Source organism: Mustelus asterias, chromosome 10, assembly GCF_964213995.1.
Source record: "Mustelus asterias chromosome 10, sMusAst1.hap1.1, whole genome shotgun sequence".
Lineage (NCBI taxonomy): Eukaryota > Metazoa > Chordata > Chondrichthyes > Carcharhiniformes > Triakidae > Mustelus > Mustelus asterias.
Genome location: NC_135810.1, coordinates 84,902,103 through 84,916,998, shown reverse-complemented (window position 1 = coordinate 84,916,998; position 14,896 = coordinate 84,902,103). Strand labels below are relative to the sequence as shown.

Genomic DNA, 14,896 nt, shown 5'->3' with positions numbered 1-14,896 from the left:
GTCTGTATAGCACGCAAGAAACAATATATTTCACTGTATTCCAATACACTAAGTCAAATCAAAATCAAAGCATTTGTGGAGACAGAAACAGAGTTAATGTTTTGAGTCCATGTGGCTTCTTCAGAGCCTTTTATCGTAAAAAGCAAGCTATTTCAGGAGTAGCATAGTGATTTACTCACATTTGGAAACAAATGGACTTATTAGTGATAGCATGGTTTTGTGAAGGGGAGATCATGCCTCACTAACTTGATTGAGTTTTTCAAGGAAGTGACGAAGATGATAGATAAGGGAAAGACCATAAGACCATAAGACATAGGAGCGGAAGTAAGGCCATTCGGCCCATCGAGTCCACTCCACCATTCAATCATGGTTGATTTCAACTCCATTTACCCGCTCTCTCCCCATAGCCCTTAATTCCTCGAGAAATCAAGAATTTATCAATTTCTGTCTTGAAGACGCTCAACGTCTCGGCCTCCACAGCCCTCTGTGGCAATGAATTCCACAGACCCACCACTCTCTGGCTGAAGAAATTTCTCCTCATCTCTGTTCTAAAGTGACTCCCGTTTATTCTAAGGCTGTGCCCCCGCGTCCTAGTCTCCCCTGTTAATGGAAACAACTTCCCTACGTCCATCCTATCTAAAGGCAGTGAATGTTGTATACATGGGCTTCACTAAAGCCTTTGACAAAGTACCTCATGGTAGGCTGGTACGAAAGGTGAAGTCACACGGGATCAGAGGAGAACTGGCAAGATGTATACAGAACTGGCTTGGCCATAGAAGTCATGATGTGGAGATGCCGGCGTTGGACTGGGGTAAACACAGTAAGAAGTTTAACAACACCAGGTTAAAGTCCAACAGGTTTATTTGGTAGCAAAAGCCACACAAGCTTTCGAGGCTCTGAGCCCCTTCTTCAGGTGAGTGGGAATTCTGTTCACAAACAGAACTTATAAGACACAGACTCAATTTACATGAATAATGGTTGGAATGCGAATACTTACAACTAATCCAGTCTTTAAGAAACAAAACAATGGGAGTGGAGAGAGCATCAAGACAGGCTAAAAAGATGTGTATTGTCTCCAGACAAGACAGCCAGTGAAACTCTGCAGGTCCACGCAACTGTGGGAGTTACAAATAGTGTGACATAAATTCTGATTCTAGGATCGCATGATAAAGACTCAGGAGGAAAAAAGCAGAAATATTTATGTGAAATAGTGTGACATAAACCCAATATCCCGGTTGAGGCCGTCCTTGTGTGTGCGGAACCTGGCTATCAGTTTCTGCCCCGCGACTCTGCGCTGTCGTGTGTCGCGAAGGCCGCCTTGGAGAACGCTTACCCGAATATCAGAGGCCGAATGCCCGTGACCGCTGAAGTGCTCCCCAACAGGAAGAGAACAGTCTTGCCTGGTGATTGTCGAGCGGTGTTCATTCATCCGTTGTCGCAGCGTCTTCGCGACACACGACAGCGCAGAGTCGCGGAGCAGAAACTGATAGCCAGGTTCCGCACACACAAGGACGGCCTCAACCGGGATATTGGGTTTATGTCACACTATTTCACATAAATATTTCTGCTTTTTTCCTCCTGAGTCTTTATCATGCGATCCTAGAATCAGAATTTATGTCACACTATTTGTAACTCCCACAGTTGCGTGGACCTGCAGAGTTTCACTGGCTGTCTTGTCTGGAGACAATACACATCTTTTTAGCCTGTCTTGATGCTCTCTCCACTCCCATTGTTTTGTTTCTTAAAGACTGGATTAGTTGTAAGTATTCGCATTCCAACCATTATTCATGTAAATTGAGTCTGTGTCTTATAAGTTCTGTTTGTGAACAGAATTCCCACTCACCTGAAGAAGGGGCTCAGAGCCTCGAAAGCTTGTGTGGCTTTTGCTACCAAATAAACCTGTTGGACTTTAACCTGGTGTTGTTAAACTTCTTACTGTATTGGCCATAGAAGACAGAGGGCAGCAGTAGAGGGGCGCTTTTCTGTATGGAAGGCTGTGACTAGCGGTGTTCCACAGGGATCAGTTCTGGGACCTTTGTTGTTCGTAGTATATATAAATGGCTTGGAGGAGATTGTAGCTGGTCTGATTAGTAAGTTTGCAGATGACACAAAAATTGGTGGAGTTGTGGATAGTGAAGAGGATCGTCAGAGGATACAGCAAGATACAGACCGATTGGAGACTTGGGTGGAGAAATGGCAAATGGAGTTTAATCCGGACAAGTGCGAGATAATGTATTTTGGAAGGTCCACTGCATGTAGGAATTATACAGTAAATGGTAGGACCCTTAAGAGTATTGACAGGCAGAGGGATCCGGGCGTACATGTCCACTGATCACTGAAAGTGGCAATGCAGGTGGATAAGGTAGTCAAGAAAGCATACGGCATGCTTGCCTTCATTGGTCGGGTCATTGAGTATAAAAATTGGTGGGTGATGCTGCGGCTGTACAGAACCTTAGTTAGGCCTCATTTAGAATATGTGTACAATTCTGGTCGCCACATTACCAGAAGGATGTGGATGGTACAGAAGAGGTTTACCAGGATGCTGCCTGATCTGAAGGGTATTAGCTATGAGGAGAAGTTGGATAAACTCTTTGTTCTCACCGGAACAATGGAGGTTGAGGGGGTGATCTGATAGAGGTCTACAAGATTATGAGTAGCATGAACAGAGTGGATAGTCACATGCTCTTTCCTAGGGCAGAAAAGTCAAGTACTAGGGGACATAGGTTTAAGGTGCTTGGGTAAAAGTTTAGAGGAGATGTATGGGCAAGTTTTTTTTATACAGAGAGTGGTGAATGTCTGGAACGCGCTGCCTAGGGAACAGGTACGATAGCAACATTTAAGAGCAACTAGATGAATACATGAATAGGATGGGAATGGAAGGATACGGACTCTAAGTGCATACGGTTTTAGCTTAGGCAGGCATCATGATCAGCGCAGGCTTGGAGGGAAGAAGGGCTTGTTCCTGTGCTGTACTTTTCTTTGTTCTTTATATCACAAGTGCCTTCTTTTTGGATACAAATTCCGCTCCTATACCCTAACACTGGAAGAGAAAGGAGAGAACAATGGACACTTGTGTGTGTGTGTGTGTGTGTGTGTGTGTGGGGCGGGGGGGGGAAGAGGAGAAAGCAGTTTAACAAACTGATCATGAAGCATTTTAAAAGAATTACCATATTTTGCCACATAAAGACCTTTGTCCAAGGTATTTCACAATTTTTGCTTCTTAGTGCTTTCTTTATGTTTTCCTTTTTTCTCTGAAAAAGTCCAGCTTTCTTTCGCCGCATGCATCTTAGGTCCATTGCATGCATCTTTGTTGTAATATTACTTAATACTTCTGGATCTTTTAGTTTCTGAAAGCTAAAACGCATTTTTAAAATGTAAATCAGTTATTGTTCAGTTAAAATAATAGGTTTCATTAATAAATAAAACATGACAAAATTATTAGTGCAAGGGAACATTTGATGTGATGCAAAATTCCGTAAACTTCTAGAATCTTTTCATTAGTCAATGTTTTTACCTGTGTCCAAGCTCAAATGTCAAAATATCAATAGATGCATTATCAAACACATTCATTTTTCTACAAACATCACCTCTGAAGCTAGCTGTGTAGGTATAAGCAAAGCCTAGTAATACTATCTTAAGTAATAGGCATCTGAGGGGCTCTTCATTCAGCAGCACCAAACAAATTGCTGTCAGAAGGGGATTCAACATTGTTTTTGGCTGACAATGGACTGAACAGCTGAAGACCAAAGTTTTTTTTTGCTATTTTGACCTTCTACAGCCACAGTAAAGCTAACAGTTGTTGCAAATATCTAGTTCATGGTTCATGTGTTTTAGAATATAACGTTTAGTCTTCGGAATTTTTAATTATAGAAAATGGGATAATGCAATTAAAACAAAGCTCAGTGCCTATTACACTTGAATGTCTGGGCCCATGTTATGGAATTTCTGCTTTCAAAAATTTTGTTTTTTTCTTTGGCTGACCCTAATGGAAAACAGAAACTGCAAAGGGAAACACACAAGGAAACAAAAGCTGAACCAGAGATTTGTAAGTCAAAAATTCTGGGCAGACTGAAACTGGCTGAGGTTATATCAAGGGACGCAGACCTATTGAAGCTCAGTAGTTGCAGTTTGGACCTGGTGTGGTTTGCAGCTCACTAAGAGATAGCCAAAGTAAAGGACAGTTAGGTAGGCTTGTTCTGTAATCAGAGTAAAAACTAACTTCATCCTTTACCATGCAGTACGTGGTCGAATCTTAATCTCAGCTTTAATTTGTGAGGGAAAATAAGCTGGAGCATTGCCTAGTTTGAAACTAGAAGAAGAATCTATTGTGGTCCTCAGAGTCTTGTGGCAAAATAAAGCAACTAGAAGATTAGCTTGGAAGTATTGAAAAAATAACCAGAAGAGACTGAGGCAACCACAGTCGAGAGATGGTAAATGAAAACTTTACCTTTGAGAATAGCTAGAATGGAGGAAATTCAAGTAGTCTGAACCAGAGTGGTAGAGGACTGTGGAGTATTTATGATTGTTCCCTACAGAAGTAACTTACTTTAAGGTATTGTAACGTATATGAGAATTCTGGGGTAAGAAAGAACTAAACCTAAGGGCCTAGTATATGTGGGTGTAAGCTATGGAGTTAACTTCATAATATTTGCTTTGTTTCATTTTTTCCATTGACAATGTTTATATTTTGTTTAAAAGCTTGTGGCATACGTTGATTGGTTAAAACAAGGTTTCTTTTTAAATGTTAATAGCCCCTAACCTGATTGGAACTCAGTCCCAAGTGAAAAGGTTTCTTTTTCACAATCAAAATGTGCACATGCATTAACCATTTAGGATTTCCATGCTGCCAGTGCCTCCAAACACTCAATTTTCTGCCCTTCCTAAACATACTGACTTGAGTTGGATACTGTACTCAGAACGCTAGAAACTCTTTAGTAGCTTGCCTCAGTGATTATTCTTCATACATGAATCAGTTAATTGGTGACAGCAGGCTATGCAACAGTGGGAAATGCTACAACTTTGTCAAATTCCAATATCCACACGTATAACAGTTAGCAGCTGGGATCTTGGCTGACTTTTTACTCTATTGGATGGGTGCAGTATTACTGGCTGTAGTATCTAGATTTCCGTTCTCACTGAGATGAGCAAATTCAGCACCAACCAGAAATGGAACTATTTCTCATGAGAAAAATACTGCAGATGCAGGAACCTAAAACAAGAACAAAGGATGGAGGAGAAAGGTCATAGTCTAAAGTTGTTGAGCTCAAGTTGAATCCTGAGGGCTATAACATGCTCAAACAGAAGATAAGATGCTAGTCTTGCATTGGGTTTCAGTGGAACTTTCCTTTCGGGAAAATACAATAACCATTCATGTTACCACCACATGACAAGTAATGGACATACTGAAAAACTTTCCAAACCTGGTTTATATCAGTATGATCTTCTCCCTACTTACCTGATATTGATCAATTCTGGCAGATTCCTGCAAAATGCTACATATACGAATCAGACATTAAGCACATTAAAATGAGAACTCTGCTGCACACAGTGCATTCATATAATTTGTTAACAAGGTAGTTAAAATCAAATTTATCAGAATCTATCTGGACTGTTTAATATGATTACAAACATTGCATCAATTTTCTCTTTCTACATACATAGAATCACAGAATCCTTTAAATTCAGGAGTCCATTCAGCCCATTGAGTCTGCATTGACTTGCTGAAAGAGCATTCTACCTAATCCCACTCCCCTGCCTTATCCCTGTAACCTTGCACATTATTTCTGTAAAATATTCAAGTGAACCTGCCTCCCCTATGCTTTGTTTCAAACTCCAACCAACCTCTGGGTGAAACTTCTTTCCTCACATCACTTATATTTCTTTTGTCCTCTATTTTGAATTTTTGCTCTTTAGTTCTTAAGAGAATAGTTTCTCAAAAGAATGGTTTCTCAGAAATAATGTGCGGTAATAAAAACAGAAAATGCTAGATAAACTCAGCAGATCTGGTGGCGCCTGTGGAGAGAGAAAGCGAGTTAATGTTTAGAGTCCATTTGACTCTTCTAGTACTTAAGTGACTATAGATTTTGTCTCTAACTATAGTTTCCAGAAATTTCCCTACCACCGAAGTCAATCTGACTAGACTATAATTGTCAGCATTATCTTTGCACCCCTTTCTGAACAGGGGATAACTAGTGCAATTCTCCAGTCCTCTGGCTCCATCCTGTGTAAGGTAGACACGATGATCACTAGTGCCTCTGAAGTTTCCACTCTCACCTCCCTCAGTATCTTTGGGTGTATCTCAGCTGATCTTGGTGCCTTATCAACTTTAAGAAAAGATAGCCCTTCTAATAGCTCCTCCACCTCAATTGTAAATTTCTCCCATGTGCCAGTTACTTCCTCTCTTACATTCTCTTCCTTTGTAAAGATAGATGGAAAGTACTTGTTTAGTACCTCCGCTATTTCTCCTGCCTTCACGTGATAGCCTCCCATTTTGTTCCTAATCAGCCCAACTTTTTCTTTTACCACCCTTTTATTATTTCTATGTTTATAGAAGACCTTGGGATTCGTTTATGTTAGCTGCTAGTCTCTTTCATGCTCCCTCATTGCTTTTCTTATTAGTTATTTCACTTCCCCTCTGGCAATCAGTCATACATCTATTTCCTTTTCATCTTCAATCTCTCTTCAGCCATGGTGTTCTAGATTTATTTGTCCTACCTTTGCCCTTCAAGGGAATATACTTGACATTGCCCGCAATACTGTCTCTGAAGGTAGCCCATTGTTCAGCCATCGACTTTGATTCCAATTCACTCAACTTAGATGCATTCTCATCTTATTGAAGATGGCTTTCTCCCAATTAATTATTCTTGCTCGGTTTGCCCCTAGTTCTTTTCTATGGCCAATCTAAACCTGATGATACAATGGTCACTATCCCCTAAATGCTCTACCCACTGTTATTTGATGTACTTGGGCCAACTCATGCCCTGGACCCAAATCCAAAGTGCCTGTCCCTTTGCTGGACTGGTAACATACTGCTGCAGAAAATTATCTTGAACATAATTTAGGAACTCTCACCTTTCCTGTCCCTTTGCACTACTCCTATTCCAATCTATATTCGGATACTTGAAGTCCCCCATTATAATTTCTCTATAATTCTTGCACCTCTGCATTTTCTTTGCAAACTTGTTTTGCTACATACCTTCCATTAGTTGGTTGTCTATACACTATACCAGTCAATGCTATTGCACCTTCTTTATTCCTTACTTCTCGTCAGAGAGATTTCATCCCTGACCCGCTAGAACATCCTCTATCTCCAGTACTGTAATACCATCTTTAATCAATATTACCACCCCCTTCCCTTTTCTTCCTTTCCTGTGTCTCTTAAATAACTTGCATCCAGGAATATTAATAGCCAGTTCTGCCCTTCTTTGAGCCAGGTCTTTGTTATGTCAATCATATCATAGTTCCATTTATCAACTTATGCCTGCAGCTTGCCAATTAACCTCACACTATGCATTCACATACATGCACATTTAGGCTTTTTAACTATTCCCCTTTGGGGTCCTCTGACCTATCTGATCAGTTACTATAGCTATTAAACTCTCCAACTATTCTATTTGCCTTGATACCAGTCTCTGATGTATTTCTCTACTTCCCAAAGGCAGTTTCTCTTCTCTCCACTCTGAATTTCCCCTCAGGTTCCTATCTCCCTGCCAATTTAATTTAAACCCTCTCCAACAGCATTAGCAAACCTTCCTGTAAGGACATTAGTCTCAGTCCTATTAAGGTGTAAACCATCCTTCTTGTACAGCTCCCACCTGCCTCAGAACTGATCTCAATGCCTCAGAAATCTAAAGTCCCTCCCTTTGCTCCATATCTCCAGTCACGTATTGAACTGCTCAATCTTCCTATTCTTATGCTGTCTAGCACATGGCAGTGGGCGAAATCCTGCAATTACTGCTCTTGAGGGCTTGTCAATTTCCTTTCTAAATCCCTATAATCTGCTTTCAAGATCTTGTCCCTTTTCCTGCCTATGTCATTGGTCCCAATATAGACCACCATTTCTGGTTCCTCGCAACCCCAAAAGAATGTCCTGCAGCTGCTCTGTGATATCCTTCACCCTGGCACCAAGGAGGCAACATACCATCCTGAAGTCACATCTACGGCTGCGGAAACGTCTGTCTGCTTCTCTAACTATAGAATTCCCTACCACTATAACCTCAAGGAGATGATGCATTCATTCAAAAGAAACAAGATAAAGAAAATTATTTAATATGAATCATCTCTTACCTGATGGCTTGGGGATCTTGGAATTTTTCCCGTTTTTTAAAATTCCTAGGCACATCATAGATGTCAGAATCAGTAGTGGCCGAACAGTTGTCTTCAGCTTGTGACTGTTGCACTCTTTGGTTGACCATAATCAGATCCTGAAAAGCACTCCGTGATCCAGATTTAAAACCATTTGAAATTTCAGGAATGTGGAGCTCTGAATCAAAGCGTTCTGATTTTTCAAGTAAATCTGGGGCTATGGAAGAACTAGAATGTAAAGCTATTGGACAGGGTAAAGGAGGTGGTGGAAGAGCTATTAAAGACTGTGCTTGAACAACAGATCTTGCAAAATAATGAGACTCTGAAGTTACCAAATCTTTAACAGTGGGGCTGTCAGTCATTAAGCAAGGTGAGCCAACTATATGCGAACCCCAATAAGGAGACACTGCATTTCCTGAAACAATCGGATCACTCAAAGTAGATGTGGCCATTGAAGAATAAAAACCAAGTGATCTCTTTCTACGCAAAGGTTTCAACACTGAACCAAAACATACTGAATTTGCAGACATGGGAGCTGCAGATGATGCAATCTTTGAACCGAAACATACTGAACTTGCAGAGATGGGAGCTGCAGGTGGTACAATCTCTGCACCAAAATGTACTGAACCTCCAGGGACAGGAGCTGCAGATGCTGCAAATCCTGAACCAAAAAGTGATTTACTTATATCAGGAGAACCAGCTGCTGAAAACCCTGAAGCAAAAATTACTGAATTTTCAAGGATGGGAGCCGCAGATGTTGGAAACTCTGAACCAAAATGTGCTGCACCTCCAGGGATGTGAGCTGTAAACTCTGGACCAAAAAGTGATTTATTTTTATTGGGACCGTCAATTGCTGAAAACTCTGTAAACGAACTTACTGAACTTCTATGTATGGGAGATGCACTCAGATGTTCTGAAGAAGATGCATCCAAAGCTAAGCCCAGATAATCCATTGAAAAATCTGGCACTTCATCTGAGCTAAGATATTTTAAATGTAGATCAGTTTCTTCATCAGTGGCTATTTTCACTTTAGTACATAATGCAGTGTGTTGAAATTCAATTGATGGACTAAGTGAATCCAATAAAACAGAGCTTTCAAGAGAAGTTTCAGAGGAAGCAGATAATCTCTTCAAGGTTGAGGAACATTCCTTCCAAGTTGTAGGTAAAATGTTACTCAATGTTACATCATAATCATTATCATCATCTCCATTCATTGCGTATGGAAAGTATTTGTTGGGAACTTTCCATTCTTCCATCATTTCCTACAAGTTAAATACAAGGTTGAAAAATTACTAAAACTAGTTGCTTTGAAGATCATTAAACAAGACCAGAAAGTACTACTATAGTGTAACACAATGAAATAACATTCATTGCCACAGTGGCGAAACCTGGGCCTGTGTTACCGATTCATCATATACCAGCTCAAGAAGAGTGCTACACAACCAAATCCAAAAAGCACCTGTTCCTCCTGGAAGCATGAAAAGATTAAAAAATCCTTTGCAGTTTCTGGCTGAATCCTGCACGTCACCAGCATTTTAAATATTCTCAAAGTTCATGCTTACTAGTCATAGACAGCCTTGATGCTCCCAAAAGCCCAGGTAGTAATAGAAATAATGGCATTGTACCTTTTGTACCTAATTGTAACATTCATGACTGCTGGGCATCCTACCGCAGAAAAGCAACAGGTAGTGCCAGGCTACCATTTTAACCCTGTCCACACTGTTGCAGCGGGTCAGGAAGGGTTACAGAAAAATCAAAATTTAGTTCTTTCAGGAATGAAACTACCACAATGTGTCACAACTTTCACAAAAGTGAAAAAACAGAGAAAATGGGAAGTAAAAATATGGTACGGAAATAATTAAATATTAAACTTATTTAAAAAGCTATTTTTAACTATTAAGCAGCATCAACTAGGGAAAAAAGTCAAACATCAATCTCAGGCAAAATGATATTCAGTTTGCATTTACTGCAATTTTGTGCTTGTGAAGTGCCCATATGTAAAGATAGTTGACTCGGTTTGGCATGATGGCATAGTGGTTAGCACTGCTGCCTCAAAGCGGCAGGGACCCAGGTTCGATTCCCAGTTTGGGTCACTGTCTATGCGGAGTCTGCACATTCTTGCTGTGCCTGCGTGGGTTTCCCCTGGGTGCTCCGATTTCCTCCCACAGTCCAAACATGTGCGGGTTAGGTGCATTGACCATACATATACAAAGACAAATAAGATGCAAACAGAAATATTTCTATAAATTAATTGTGTTCAACTACTCAGCTAAACAGAGTTGAATATAAAGAAAACATGGATTGCTGTACAGTCACTTATTAACATATTATTTTAGATATAATTAAGAACTTGAAAATAGATGAAGAACCAGGCCAGATCATATTCACCCAATGGTCTTTAGGGAGATCAGACATGTGCTATGTGAGCCCCTAGCTCATATTTATAATAGCTCTGTATTAGGAATGGTTCCATAGACCGAAAGGGGGCTAACATAGTGTCCATCTATAAAAGAGGTGACTAGATGGACCCCATAATAATAGGCCTACTCATTACACATCAGTAAAAGAAAAGAGGCCATTAAGGATGCACTATATGCGTGCTTGAATTGAAAGAGGATCTACATGAATTACATGATCTTTGCAGTATACCTGTGAATGGAACAAGGACCTCTACACGGTGTTTGTTGACCTGATTAAGGCCTTTGACGCAGTAAGGTCCATGAAGGTCCTTGGAAGACGCAATACAAATATAGCTGCCACAAAAAGAGCATCAGAGCCATCCGCTCATTTCATGACAGCCAGTGCGAATGAGAATGCAAGAAAAGTGGTGAAAGGGTGAGTTAGGGAGCAGGAGGTTTGGCTAAAGGGTTGGTCAGGAGGGGGAAGGCATTGCAAATCAGAAGGTCGGGGAGGGGGGAAAGCATTGCAAGCCAGAGAGTTGGAGAGGGGCAGAGGCTGTATGTCAGAGGGAGGGGCAGAGGACACAAATCAGAAGTTTGCGGAGAGTCAGAGAGGAGGGGTGGCCACAACTTGGAGGGTCGAGGAGCGGGAGGATCAAGAGCATCCAGGAGGAACAGGGCACGGAAAGTTCACAAAGCAGGATCAGTAGTGAGTAGGATGGAGGCACTGCAAGTTGAAAGTTACATTTTACAAATAAAATATGCTTTTTAATATAAAAGTTATTTAATTTGCAAAAGAAGGAATTCAGTAATGTAAAATATTGCAACTCAAGAGGGTAGAATGTTTTTTCTGATAAGGAAGCTTCTCTAATACCTAATTATAGTTTTAGCATTGATTTCAATTGGATTAACAGTTTCACCCAAATCTGTTACTTAAAATTGTGATTTTCAGGAAGCGACTACAATTTTAACTGAGGACTTAATGTGCAGTAAACTTTGTCTTGTCCAGCTGTCTCCATCAACTGGAATTCTGTACCAACTGGAATGAATCATCACATCAATCATAGTACATAGAACATTACAGCGCAGCACAGGCCCTTCGGCCCTCGATGTTGCGCCGACCTGTGAAACCAATCTAAAGCCCATCTAACCTACATTATTCCAATATCATCCATATGTTTATCCAATGACCATTTAAATGCCCTTAATGTTGGCGAGTCCAGTACTGTTGCAGGCAGGGTATTCCACGCCTTACTACTCTCTGAATAAAGAACCTACCTCTGATATCTGTCCTATATCTATCACCCCTCAATTTAAAGCTATGTCCCCTCGTGCTAACCATCACCATCCGAGGAAAAAGGCTCTCACTGTCCACCCTATCTAATCCTCTGATCATCTTGTATGCCTCTATTAAGTCACCTCTTAACCTTCTTCTCTCTAACGAAAACAACCTCAAGTCCCTCAGCCTTTCCTCATAAGACCTTCCCACCATACCAGGCAACATCCTGATAAATCTCCTCTGCACCCTTTCCAATGCTTCCACATCCTTCCTATATTGCGGCGACCAGAACTGTACGCAATACTCCAAGTGCGGCCACACCAGAGTTTTGTACAGCTGCAACATGACCTCATGGCTCCGAAACTCAATCCCTCTACCAATAAAAGCTAACACACTGTACGCCTTCTTAACAACCCTATCAATCTGGGTGCCGACTTTCAGGGATCTATGCACATGGACACCGAGATCTCTCTGCTCATCCACACTACCAAGTATCTTACCATTAGCCCAGTACTCTGTATTCCTGTTACTCTTTCCAAAGTGAATCACCTCTCACTTTTCCGCATTAAACTCCATTTGCCACCTCTCAGCCCAGCTCTACAGCTTATCTATGTCCCTCTGTAACCTGCAACATCCTTCCGCACTATCCACAACTCCACCGACTTTAGTGTCATCCACAAATTTACTAACCCATCCTTCTACGCCCTCATCCAGGTAATTTATAAAAATGACAAACAGCAGTGGCCCCAAAACAGATCCTTGCGGTACTCCACTAGTAACTGAACTCAGGATGAACATTTCCCATCAACCACCACCTTCTGTCTTCTTACAGCTAGCCAATTCCTGATCCAAACCGCTAAATCACCCTCAATCCCATGCCTCCGTATCTTCTGCAATAGCTTACCGTGGGGAACCTTATCAAACGCTTTACTGAAATCCATATACACCACATCAACTGCTTTACCCTTATCCAACTCTTTGGTCACCTTCTCAAAGAACTCAACAAGGTTTGTGAGGCACGACCTACCCTTCACAAAACCGTGTTGACTATCCCTAATCAAATTATTCCTTTCTAGATGATTATAAATCTCTTATAATCCTTTCCAAAACTTTGCCCACAACAGAAGTAAGGCTCACTGGTCTATAATTACCAGGGTTGTCTCTACTCCCCTTCTTGAACAAGGGGACAACATTTGCTATCCTCCAGTTTCTGGCACTATTCCTGTAGACAATGACGACATAAAGATCAAAGCCAAAGGCTCTGCAATCTCCTCCCTAGCCTCCCAGAGAATCCTAGGATAAATCCCATCCGGCCCAAAGGACTTATCTATTTTCACATTTTCCAGAATTGCTAACACCTCCTCCTTATGAGCCTCAATCCCGTCTAGTCTAATAGCCTGTATCTCAATCGGAAGCAATTAAAGTTATCAGGAGCCAATATTTGTATACTGTATTAATTTATACATTGTGTTTTAATGTATTGTTGAAGATTAGAAGTAAAAAGAATACTGTTCTTTATTTCTTGCATATTAGTTCCTGCTCCAAGTATTGTGTTGTTCCAAGTTCTATTGGTAAATGGAACTCTCCGTTAACCAGTCTTTTCGATTACCCAGCACCACCCATTTCCCGTGCATGCCAGACAATAAAGATTTTATTATATATGGAGCTGGATCGAGAACTGGCAAGATACACCCAAGAAATAGTTATTAATGGATTTGAATCTGTTTAGATACTCATCAAATTCAGCAACAGGGGACTGTTGCTTTTTACCATTTTTATTAATGATTTGGATGTAGGTATCAGGGGCACAATCTGGAAATATGTTGATGATATGAAGATCCTTAGGACTACAGACAGTGTTTGACTGCTTTAGGCTAATCTCAAATATGTTGAGTAATTGGGCTCCTGGATGGAAAATGCTGTTTAATTTAGATAAGTGAAGTTACATAAATGAACGGGGGTGAATGCTCAACATTCTTAAAAGTATTTAAGGAAAAATATTAAAGAAAGTGGAGAAACAAAGAGATCCAGGCATACTGGTGCTGGTTTCATGGGCAATGCAGTGAAGTGATAGCTGCAGCAAATAGGGTGTTGGGGTGCATTCATAGGATAATTGACTTATGAGATTTGAGATACACAATGGTACAAGACCTTGGTCACACCTCACTTGACCACTGTGTCTGCTTTTTGTTTTCTTGCACGGTGGATGAGAGTAAGGTTTTGGAAAGGGCGCAGTGGAAAGCCATTAGACAAATTCCCAGTATGAAACAACTTAGTTATCAAGATAGATGAAAAGAATTGTGATGCTATACTCGACATAGCATAGAGTTATTGGTGGTCTGACTGAGGTGAATATGATGATGAAGGGAATAGATTGTGTTCCAGTTGACAAACTGTTCCAATTAAAGAGCATGGAGAGGATCAGGATTATGTTTTTAAGCCATCTAAGGTTAGATCTAGGTCAGATGAGAGGAGGTGGTTCTTTTCCCATTTCGAACCACCACTAGTGATACATTTCTAGCCTCAAATTCTTTTCTTTTTTCAAACTTTTAAACTGAAATGCAATTTCATATTTTATAGGATTTAACTGAAGTACAATCAATGCATTCTATCCGAGAGAATTGGAATAGAGTGCCTTCTTGTGTGGAGGATGCTGATTTATTGAATTCCTTCAAGTGGGAACCGGACCTGTTTCAGCTAGGTACTTCACAGAATTCAGGGCCAGAATAATTTCCTGGACTAGTTTTGAATGCCTGGATGTGTTGGAGAGGAATTTCTCAGAGTTTTGCTCCTGAAATTGGCCTAGACCTTTTAATCTGTTTTTTCACATTAGTCAGGAGATCCACATAGAAAGTGCATATACTGTGATGCATAAGTTATCACAATTGTGCAGGACAGCCTGGATGGACCAGGG

The 14,896-nt window shown here is 40.8% G+C and overlaps 1 protein-coding gene across 7 annotated transcripts in view; it reads right to left on the bottom strand.

The window, feature by feature from the left end:
- parp4 (poly (ADP-ribose) polymerase family, member 4) overlaps positions 1 to 14,896 on the bottom strand; it is a 109,159-nt gene that overhangs the window by 14,734 nt on the left and 79,529 nt on the right. For 6 of the 7 annotated variants that reach the window (XR_013498885.1, XM_078222080.1, XM_078222083.1 and 3 more), the window contains 2 exons: positions 8,287 to 9,566; positions 3,168 to 3,354 (listed from right to left, as the gene is read on the bottom strand). Coding sequence is in view for 6 of the 7 variants with exons in the window: in XM_078222080.1 (XP_078078206.1) it covers positions 3,168 to 3,354; positions 8,287 to 9,566 (1,467 nt within the window). In the remaining variant the exon portion in view is untranslated. Of the gene's footprint in view, positions 1 to 2,936; positions 3,041 to 3,167; positions 3,355 to 8,286; positions 9,567 to 14,896 lie in introns of those variants that run through there. The other variant, XM_078222085.1, reaches the window with a different exon arrangement.